This window comes from Lissotriton helveticus, chromosome 9, assembly GCF_964261635.1.
Source record: "Lissotriton helveticus chromosome 9, aLisHel1.1, whole genome shotgun sequence".
NCBI classification, from domain to species: domain Eukaryota; kingdom Metazoa; phylum Chordata; class Amphibia; order Caudata; family Salamandridae; genus Lissotriton; species Lissotriton helveticus.
In genome coordinates this window covers 656,021,532-656,034,102 of record NC_136070.1, presented here as the reverse complement: position 1 = coordinate 656,034,102, position 12,571 = coordinate 656,021,532, and the positions used below count along the sequence as shown (strand labels likewise).

The window sequence follows — 12,571 nt, the reverse complement described above, 5'->3', positions numbered from 1 at the left end:
AAGCAACAAGCTTCTGTTTGGCCTCAACTTCACATTCTGAAGCACAATTTAAGCTTTGGATGCACAAACTTGGAATAAATCCTTTGGTGCACAGTGATCTATTCACATTGATAGGAAAATCTCAAACTTACCAGAATGAAACCGAAGAGGGTCTGCCATGCCGTACCATAAACCAATTTACCCAACACTCTTTAGAAAGTTGATAATCTATGAACAATGTGATGCTTTTCCTCTTGGATGCCGTGGATTCACTCCCATCCCTGATGCAAGAATGAAAAAATATAGGTTCACTTTTAAAATTAACATTCAAAAGTCAGTACCCGTAACTACAGATCTTAACATGGTCAATATTGCCCAGCTACAGAAGACAGTCCTTCCCCACAATCCCAAAACTCTGTTAAATGCATGGGAATTCTCTGGATAATTTGTGTTTGAGTATACCCCCCACGATCTTGCTCCTGTACAGACAAGACTCCTTTCCTTGGGATTGGAGTATATAGTATTGTATACTTGACAATGAGTATTGGAGAATTTTGCAGTCTTCGTCTCATGTTGTGTATTGTTGTATTATGATAAAAAAATGCTAATAAAGACATAGGGAAAAAAAATATGGGGATTGTCAGGAAAACATCCACGACACAGACACTACTTGGAGCCTGGCCACATATTTATGTGTTTTAAATGCAGACGATTTGGTGATAATGAACATGACAGAAATTGGCCTGCCAAGGGAATTGAAGTATTACATGAATACTGCCTTAGGAAGGAGCTTTAACTAAATACGTTCAAGACAGGTTTTGGTACTGGGAAAAGGTAATACAAATAGGTAATACAAATTAGAGGCGTTTTCTAGGAGGAAAGAAAATAAAAGGGGTTAAAAAACAGAAACACCACATTGAACTGATAAAAAATCTACAGCATTGTCCTCATAACGTGGGCTAAAGCAGTTTATTAATAAGTGCGGAGGCCCTTCTTCATGCCCAATTCGGTCAGCCTATAGCGCTTTGATTCGTCCTCATTTCCAGTATGGAGCAGAACTACTTAAGCAGTAATTTAGAATGGAATCATCAAGTAGTGAAACGTGTACAGAGATGGTGATCCTTACCTTGGTCAACCATGATACTAGAAGCCATAAGAATAGAAACACAGCTTACGGCATGGAGTTATTTAGTGTACGCTGACATGGTATTGTAAAGGTTTCAAAGAATCCACAATAAAACTGAATTGATTTTTTTTTTTTTAAATGTTTGATCGTATCTTTAATGTGAAACCCCCAAGGGTTGCAATAGCAGGTGGCAATGTTTTCAAACATGCTTTAAAAGTGTTCTTTATTTGAACTGGAGTTGTATGTCAAGGAACCGTTGGAAACCAAAACTACGTCTGAAAAAAGGACGGTAGTTTCATTTTATTGCATCATACGTATTAAATGGGCATATGCCTTAATTAACTATGTTATGACATAACCAAATATCTCACCAGGCCTACGGCATTCAGAATTTCAAAATATGTTGGAAAATTCCAAGTCTTTGCTCGAGGATATCCTTGATCAGAATTCTGCAAACCAGATTTTTTTTTTTTTTTTTAAATCTTTATTGACATTTCAACCAAATACAAGTATGGGCCTACAACCCCCGGGGCTGGCCGCTAAGCAGTTAGATTAACAGAGAGCAATTTTAATCACATGCAGCACTTCGGGGAGCAGAATCACCATGCTAGCGTACTCTTGGTCACTGAACAGCACAATTAGAAAAACAGGATATAAAAGGTTTTCATTTTATAGTATAGGATGGAAGGATCAGGTGCCGAACAATTTCCCAGCAGCAAAAAACGGCAGGCAGAATAGTAAACGTGTCAACAGTAATCGGTCAAATCAATGGCGCTGGAACAGGCGGTTCAGGATGGGAGGGAATATTACGATCAATTCGCGCCTGCTAGTCACCTGCCCTAAGACCCAGAGAACACCACGAAAATTGAGGCACAGATGAAAAAGCAGTGATTAATACCAAAGGAAACCCACTGCATTGACCCAGAAAAAGAAAAAGACAAAGAAAGATAAGAGAAGAGAAAAAAGGCCATAGAAACAAAAATAAAAACGAAAAAATCCCCTCCCCAACCCCCCACCCTGTACCCCTGCAGATGACTACACCCCCCCCCCCCAGCAGTGTGCCTGTCGCCCGAGAACCAAACCCGAAATATAGAAGAAACAGAGAAAAAGGAGAAAGAAAGGAAATCCCACCCAACGGGGAAGTGGAGGAGGGCGATAGTCTATGCGCTCCCGGTCTCTCCCCCCGCCCTAACAAAGGGGGCCCCCCTAAGCCAGCACAAATAAAGTTGTCCACCATACAAAAATGCCCCGGGGGGAAACCAGAAACCCCCTGCCCCGGAATCCGTCTGTTAATGAAGCAGTCCCGTTACCAATAGATCCATTGTGAACAATTCAACCCACAATCTCAGCCTTGGCCCCGTCTATCAAAGTTGCCGAGTCCCTCGGATAAGTAAAGCCCCATCCCCGGGAAGTCAAAAGTCACACAGTAGCAGCCGGAGCCTGGGCCAGCAAACGGGAGAGGAATAGCAGATCCCAACGCACACGGCTTGCACAAACGATGTCCCTCCCCGTCTCCGAAGCCAAGCATCGTTACATCCGCCATGTTGGGAGACCGATTGGGGAGGGGGTGCGACTCGTTCCGATACAGATTATAGCGTGGGCCAACAGTGTCCAGGATGAGGGAAGCAGTGAAATGTTCCGATAACTGTAGGACCGATGTTTCCGAAAACGTAAGAGAGTCACCAATCTCAGCACACACGATGAGTTCCATTTCTTCGGGGGCAGGCACAGCTTCCAGCACCGGGTCCAAACGCGCCACTAGGGCGCCCAACAGGAGGCAGGTCGGCAGCCAGGTCTCAAAAATCAAGTCAGGGTTTGCTCCCGGTCCTATGATCCCATCTGCTGCAGACAGTAAATGATTGACCTGGGCCCTCACCGTCGCGTGAAGCGCCGCAAGTTCTGCCATTACCATCCGCAAGGAAGGGCCACACTGGGTCCGTTCCGCCAAGTTCCATACGTCCGCAGACATAACGATCCCCACGGAGAGGCGCCTTCTCCGGGGCAGGATACGCCGGAGCAGAAACAAGCCGTGAGGGACGGGCCAGCAGCACGCAGCAACGCGCGGCGGGACCCCCACCCCGGGGCACCAGCGGTGCTAGGGCCGGGGCCCCCCGCGACGCAGCACCGCGCGCCACCCGTCACCTCACCTCAGGTACAGCACCAGGCAGCAGATGGTTGCAAAGTAGTCCAGAGAAATTTTCAAAAGTTCCAAGGACCGGACCCAACCACTCTCCTCAGTCCGTTGTTGTTCACTTCGGACCCGGGTAGACCAGCAATCGAGTCCCCGGCTTCCAGTCTGGGTTAGGCCTCAAAACATTTTCGATGTTACTTCACCCCAGAACATCAGAAAAATTCAGTGGTCACACCATTGGGGTGCCGACTAGTTCACCCACACGAATCCGGGGCAGGAGATCAGGATAGTCGACAGGATAAGCGAGCGTAGGACGGAGGTCAGCGAAGCCGGGAGACTATGCTGCCATCTTGGTTGGTGTCGTAGCTCCTCCCCTGCAAACCAGATTTAATGAAGGATTTGATACGGCCCTGAGACTCTCTCATATGCTGGATGGTGTTTGCAACAAACTACCCCAGATAATGGTGGGCAGGTCATTCATTTCCTTTGGGCAAACACTCAACACGATAAATCCTACACAGTAGTAAATCCAGTTCAAGTCAGGTAATGTTAAGGACACTGTTGTAGAGGCCAAATGTGGAGCTACCCATTATTTGTAGGCTCTTGAACTTAATCTATTTTTACCTCCTGCATGCTCTCATATTTTCCCAACTCCCATACTAAAGAAGTGCACCTTTAGTGTGACCAATTTTAATCCGAAGGAGATGGAACTGGCAAAGGGCATCAGGTCCATGTGTACCAGGGTTCTCCCATTTAAAGCCAAGAAAAACATACAGCTGTAAGTTGTGACATAAGCCAACAGAACTTTGATAACAATGGAACAGTGTTACTCACAAAACGAGAAGAAGACATAGATATACTCTGCGGTTGTCATGCATTCACAGAAGCAACTGATCAAAATCTTTTGTGCCTCTGTTTCAAGGATCTGCTCTACATTTGCTGTTGAGCATTGAAAAAATCATTCCTGCAGGCTCACCAGTATCGATTTACAATTGCGTACCTGGGCAGAGATGACAACCCCGAGGGATAGCTTTCACCTAAGCCGCACTACTCTCATTGCAATTACAATTACAAAGCACTTCATCCCGCTCAAATGCATTGAAGCACCTAACTACCAATAGCATGAGGGGAGAGATTACTCCCCTAGGCAGAGCCAAGATGTGACTGACAAAGTTTCAAACCAATAGAATAGAATAGAATAGGATTGAGCCAAACAAACCAATAGTGGAAGTGGGCTGATCCAAAGCCCATGCTATGTATTCTGGAATAAGAGGTCATACAGGTGCATTGTCAAGCCATACCTAACTAGCACTGACAAAACTTAAAGGTCTAGGCTTAATATGTTAACTAACGTATCACAAAAATATTAGCACATTAGAGCGAGATTCAAAAAGGTGGAAGCCAGCAGAAATGGACAGAGATGTCTGCCGTTATAAAGAAGTCCCTTGTGAAGTTTAATGTGCACACTCTAATGGAGGTGAAACAATACTCCCGAATAGTCAATAACAGAAAGGCGGAGATAAACACCCCACATGACAGAGCTAAGATATGACTGACAAAATCTTAAGCCAAATGGCTGAAAGAGGCGGATAAAAAAAAGTCAATGATTGAAAAGAGCAGTTCAAAAGTCTACGCAAAGTATGTTTGGCTACAGCTGTTTGACAGCTGCACCGTCAAAATCTAGACCTGAAAAACTATTGAAGCAGTGTACCAAGTATGAAGCAACGGTAGGAGGTGCTACGTCATCATAGATTTTCTGAGTAAAAACAATCTGACTTTCAAAACCTAAGCAAAAACAGAAGCAGTGTATCCTACTGGGTCACATTATGAGATAGCAGAAAAAACTACATCTAGCAAAGCATGAAAACAACAAGCATTGGCATAGCCAATAGGTCTCGCCTTTGGGACCTTATGAGTGTTTAGCCATGCAGCATATTATGCATTACATTATATTAGCTATTAAAGACATCAACGTTTGTGGGAAATCATCTATGATATACTTGCCCTATTACTACCAGTCATTAATTAAAGTTCTTTGACAGTGTTGGTGCCTCTTCCGTACTAAACCTTTATGGTCATTCTGTCATAAAATATTCAATTTAAAAAAGGAAGACCGTGAGCACATCACTAATGAGGAGGAAATAAAAGTAAAGGGTGCGCTTGCCACTCTGAGCCTAAACGATGTGGCTGCGTGTCCTCTACGGTTCTGCTTAATAACTCAGAGTGACTGTTCCAAAGAGAACACGCGACTAGGAAAACAAACGATGCCATTTTCCCTTTTTTTAATTTTATTTACTGTACCAGATATTTAATTAGGCGTCAATTCAATGTGCCCTGTTCATCCCTCCTGGTATTGACTGCGCAATAATTTGATGAGAGGACCTCGTTGGTCAACATTCTATATAGGAGGCGTTTTTAAAGGGAACCTGAGAGCCCCTCCTACTGTCAATAGCATAGGAGAGCAAAGAGTGACAGGAAAGCAGTAACTGAGCAAGACAAAAGCAGAGACAGAGAGCAAAGAGTGAAAGGAAAGTAGTCAGAGCACGACAGTGGAAATAAAAAATAAAACAAAAACAAAAAAACAGAGTACCATGTGGGCAGCATGCAGAGAAAATGTCAAAACTTTAACCACTGACATCAACAATAAAGCTCATTTTGCAACATGCTATGTGAAACTAGTACAGCCTTATCTAATTGCTCTATTTAAGAGACAGCTCTGCGGTCTATGTATCAAGAATATGCAGTTTACGTCCCAAGGCAGTAAAAACAAAGACAAATGTCTGGTATGAGACATGCAAGGACAGCTACCAAAGTAATACTTCTGGCAAGATTTAATGACCGAGTATTAACCACTAGCGAGGTTAAGCCCCGCCCCTCTTTTCCATTGGCTGGCGTCACCGTTCATGCTGAAAGGTGGCCAGCCACTGGAGAAGAGGTCCAAGTGACGTTCTTCTTTCTCTCTAAACCCAGTCCTTTTCAGACTGGGCTCCTTGACTTACTGCTGGCGTAAAAGGTTTCTCCTCTTCTTTATGGGTCCAGATGGCCCTTTAAACAAGATAAGGAACCTTTTGTGTCAGCAGCAAGTCAGGCTGAGGCCGTCCGAATGGGACCGCTCCAAAAGAGAAAAGTCGGCGTTGTGGCGAGCGCATTTCCTCACTCCTGCTTGTTGCATCTCGCTTAAAGTGAAGCATTTATTTATTTACAGGCTTCCAGTTAATGAAACGCGTATCCTGCGCGTTCTCCTGCAAAACAGACATTCGCTCAAGGTGGGCACCTCGTGCGATTCCAAGCACTTCCCTCAGAAGTCAAGGCCCCTCTCCGATGCGGGGGCTTTGTCTTCAGCCTTAGTAACATTAAGAAAACGAGAGACCAAGACTAGGAATAGAGGGTTAGGGCTGACCCCCGACTGAAGTGCCATGATCGGTGTGTGACTGGATGTGGTCCAGAGAGGCTCAGGTCACATATCCAAGTGATATGTGACTGAGGCTGCCGTGTAAGTGCCCTTTGGCGTCCCTTGCACTCATGCTGACCTGCTGGTCGCTGCACGAGGAGGAGCTCTGCGCTGCACCTCACCCACTCCCTTGACCCTTCATGGACTTAACGCGTTAGATATATCCAAGGGATTCAGCCGCCTCAGTCCAGCTCGCCTACTGCGCAAGGGTGTTGTCCCCTCCCCCAATGTACGTGATCCACAAGCTGTGATGCAGTACTTCCGTGGGCCATAAACAACACGTCTGTAATAGCAGTCCAAGGCGAGAGAGCGCTGTGCACGAGCTCTGACCGTGGCAGAAGAAGCAGGTCCTAGAGTGAGAGGTCCTAACAGATGCCGGAATCTTCCTCCCTCACACACTTGTTGCTTAGACTGGATATCCTGTTTGGTAGAGTTTCAGTCCAAGCTCATTAGGGGCTGGGCCAGTAGCAAACATGAGCTGGCGAGCAGGGCTCAGTAGAAGGCTTCTTGGCACCCAGGACTCGAGGGTTCTTTAGAGATGGTCCCTCTGCTCGGACTCTTGGCTCTGACAGACCCCGGGCTCTGACTGGACTCAGACCCTGCGCTCAGACACACAGTTCTACGGGGTCTGTGGCTGGTATCGACCTGACTACGATGAAGCTCTCACTGGCCCTTGCGGTGCTGCTGATGGCTTGTATATCCCTCAGCTCTAATACTCACACTCTAATACTACTCACACTACTACTCACACGACTACACTAATACTCACACAACTACTCTCTACTACTCACACAACTACTCTCTACTACTCACACAACTACTCTCTACTACTCACACAACTACTCTACTACTCACACTACTACTCCTCACACTACTACTCCTCACACTACTACAATACTACTCACTAATACTCACACTACTACTCTACTACTCACACTACTACTCTACTACTCACACTACTACTCACACTACTACTGTACTACTCACACTACTACAATACTACTCACACTCTAATACTCACACTCTAATACTCACTACTACTCACACTACTACAATACTACGCACAGTCTAATACTCTCACTCTACTACACTCTAATACTCACACTGTAATACTCACACTACTACTCACACTAATACTCACTCTACTACTCATACTCTACTACACTCTAATACTCACTACTACTGACTCCTACTACTCACACTCCTACTACTCACACTACTACACTACTACTCACACTACTACACTGGTACTCACTCTACTACTCACTCTAATACTCACTACTACAATACTACTCACACTTTACTACACTAATACTCACACTGTAATACTCACACTACTACTCTACTACTCACACTACTACACTACTACTCACACTCTTATACTCACTACTACTCACACTCCTACTACTCACACTCCTACTACTCTCTACTACAATACTACTCTACTACAATACTACTCTACTACAATACTACTCTCTACTACAATACTACTCACACTCTACTACACTCTACTACTCACACTCTACCCACACCACTACAATACTACTCACACTCCACTACACTCTAATACTCACATTGTAATACTCACACTACTACTCACACTACTACTCACACTGTAATACTCACACTACTACTCACACTACTACTCACACTACTACAATACTACTCACACTCTAATACACACTACTACAATACTCACACTAGTACTCACACTAAAACTCACACACTAATACTCACACACTAGTACTCACACACTAGTACTCACACACTAATACTCACACACTACTCACACTAATACCCACACACTAATACCCACACACTAATACCCACAATACTACACTAACACTCACACTCACACTCACACTACTACTCACTCTACTACACACACTCTACTACAATACTAAGCACACTCTACTACTCACACTCTAATACTCACACTCTAATACTCACACTCTAATACTCACACTCTAATACTCACACTACTCCTCACACTACTACAATACTACTCACACTCTAATACTCATACTACTACTCTGCTACTCACATTCTATTACTCACACTAATTCTCACACACTACTACTCACACTCCACAAATACTCACACTACTACTCACACTACTACAATACTACTCACACTCTACTACTCACACTACTACTCACTCTAATACACTCTAATACTCACACTCTACTACAATACTACTCACACTCTAATACACACTCTAATACTCACACTACTACTACAATACTACTCACTCTAATACACTCTAATACTCACACTCTACTACTCACACTGCTACAATACTACTCACTCTAATACACACTAATACTCACACTGTACTACTCACACTGTACTACTCACACTGTACTACTAACTACTACAATACTACTCACACTCTACTAATCACACTCCACTACACTAATACTCACACTACTACTCACTCTAATACACTCTAATACTCACACTCTACTACAATACTACTCACACTCTAATACACACTCTAATACTCACAATACTACTACTACAATACTACTCACTCTAATACACTCTAATACTCACACTGTAATACTCACACTACTACTCACACTAATACTCACTCTACTACTCATACTCTACTACACTCTAATATTCACACTACAACTCACACTACTACAATACTACTCACACTCTAATACACACTACTACAATACTCACACTAGTACTCACACTAAAGCTCACACACTAATACTCACACACTAGTACTCACACACTAATACCCACAATACTACACTAACACTCACACTAACACTCACACTACTACTCACTCTACTACACACACTCTACTACAATACTAAGCACACTCTACTACTCACACTCTAATACTCACACTCTTATACTCACACTACTCCTCACACTACTACAATACTACTCACACTCTAATACTCATACTACTACTCTGCTACTCACATTCTAATACTCACACTAATTCTCACACACTACTACTCACACTCCACAAATACTCACACTACTACTCACACTACTACAATACTACTCACACTCTACTACTCACACTACTACTCACTCTAATACACTCTAATACTCACACTCTACTACAATACTACTCACACTCTAATACACACTCTAATACTCACACTACTACTACAATACTACTCACTCTAATACTCACACTCTACTACTCACTGCTACAATACTACTCACACTCTAATACACACTAATACTCACACTCTACTACTCACACTGTACTACTCACACTGTACTACTCACTACTACAATACTACTCACACTCTACTAATCACACTCCACTACACTAATACTCACACTACTACTCACTCTAATACACTCTAATACTCACACTCTACTACAATACTACTCACACTCTAATACACACTCTAATACTCACACTACTACTACAATACTACTCACTCTAATACACTAATACTCACACTCTACTACTCACACTGCTACAATACTACTCACACTCTAATACACACTAATACTCACACTAATACTCACACTGTACTACTCACACTGTACTACTCACACTGTACTACTCACACTGTACTACTCACACTGTACTACTCACTACTACAATACTACTCACACTCTACTAAACTTTAATACTCACACTACTACAATACTACTCACACTCTACTACACTCTAATACGCACACTCTAATACGCACTTTCTAATACGCACACTCTAATAGGCACACTACAATACTAACACTACAACTCATACTACTACAATACTACACACTACTACTCACACTCCACTACTCACACTGTACTACAATACTACTCATACTCTAATACTCACTACTACTCACACTACTACAATACTCACTTTACTACTCACACTCTAATACTCACACACTAATACTCACACACTCACACTAACAATACTACTCACACTCCACTACACTCTAATACTCACACTCCACTACACTCTAATACTCACTACTACTCACACTCCACTACAATACTACCCACCCTCTACTATTCACACTCTAATACTCACACTACTACAATACTACACACTACTACTCACACTCTACTACTCACACTGTACTACAATACTACTCACACTCTAATACTCACTACTACTCACACTACTACAATACTACTCACACACTACTACTCACACACTAATACTCACACTAACACTCACACTAACACTCACACTAACAATACTACAATACTAGTCACACTCCACTACACTCTACTACTCACACTCCACTACACTCTAATACTCACACTCTAATACTCACTACTACTCACACTACTACTCACACTCCACTACAATACTACTCACCCTCTACTATTCACCCTCTACTATTCACCCTCTAATACTCACACTACTCACACTCTAATACTCACGCTACTACTCACACTCCTACAATACTACACTCTAATACTCACACTCTAATACACACACTCTAATACACACACTCTAATACACACACTCTAATACACACACTCTAATACTCACACTCTAATACACTCTAATACACTCTAATACACTCTAATACACTCTAATACTCACACTCTAATACTCACACTCTAATACTCACACTCTAATACTCACACTCTAATACTCACACTCTAATACTCACTCTACCCACACTACTACAATACTACACACTCTACTACTCACGCTCCACTACACACTAATACTCACACTGTAATATTCACACTACAACTCATACTACTACAATACTACTCACACTCTACTACTCACACTACTACAATACTAATCACACTCTAATACACACTCTACTACTACAATACTACTCACACTCTACTACACTCTACTACACTCTACTACACTCTAATTCACACTCTAATACTCACACTCTAATACTCACACTCTAATACTCACACTCTAATACTCACACTCTAATACACACACTCTAATACACACACTCTAATACACACACTCTAATACACACTACTACAATACTACTCACACTCTAATACACTCTAATACTCACACTCTAATACTCACACTCTAATACTACACACTCTAATACTACACACTCTAATACTACACACTCTAATACTCACACTCTAATACTCACACTCTAATACTCACACTACTACAATACTACTCACAATACTCACAATACTACTCACACTCTAATACTCACACTACTCACACTCTAATACTCACGCTACTACTCACACTCCTACAATACTACACTCTAATACTCACACTCTACTACACTAATACTAACACTCTAATACTCACACTACTAGTCTAATACTCACTCTATCCACACTACTACAATACTACTCACACTCTACTACTCACGCTCCACTACACACTAATACTCACACTGTAATATTCACACTACTACTCACACTACTACTCACACTCCACTACAATACTACTCACCCTCTACTACTCACACTCCACTACTCACACTGTACTACAATACTACTCACACTCTAATACTCACTACTACTCACACTACTACAATACTCACTTTACTACTCACACTCTAATACTCACACACTAATACTCACACACTCACACTAACAATACTACTCACACTCCACTACACTCTAATACTCACACTCCACTACACTCTAATACTCACTACTACTCACACTCCACTACAATACTACTCACCCTCTACTATTCACACTACTATTCACACTCTAATACTCACACTACTACAATACTACACACTACTACTCACACTCTACTACTCACACTGTACTACAATACTACTCACACTCTAATACTCACTACTACTCACACTACTACAATACTACTCACACACTACTACTCACACACTAATACCCACACTAATACTCACACTAACACTCACACTAACAATACTACAATACTAGTCACACTCCACTACACTCTACTACTCACACT

General features: G+C 42.4%; 1 protein-coding gene across 2 annotated transcripts in view; it reads right to left on the bottom strand.

Annotated features, from left to right (window-relative positions):
• YIF1A (Yip1 interacting factor homolog A, membrane trafficking protein) overlaps window positions 1-12,571 on the bottom strand; it is a 177,913-nt gene that overhangs the window by 157,976 nt on the left and 7,366 nt on the right. For both annotated transcript variants that reach the window (XM_078660748.1, XM_078660747.1), the window contains exon 2: window positions 132-260. In XM_078660748.1, the coding sequence (XP_078516874.1) occupies window positions 132-159 (28 nt within the window). In that variant the 5' untranslated portion in view covers window positions 160-260. The remainder of the gene's footprint in view (window positions 1-131; window positions 261-12,571) is intronic.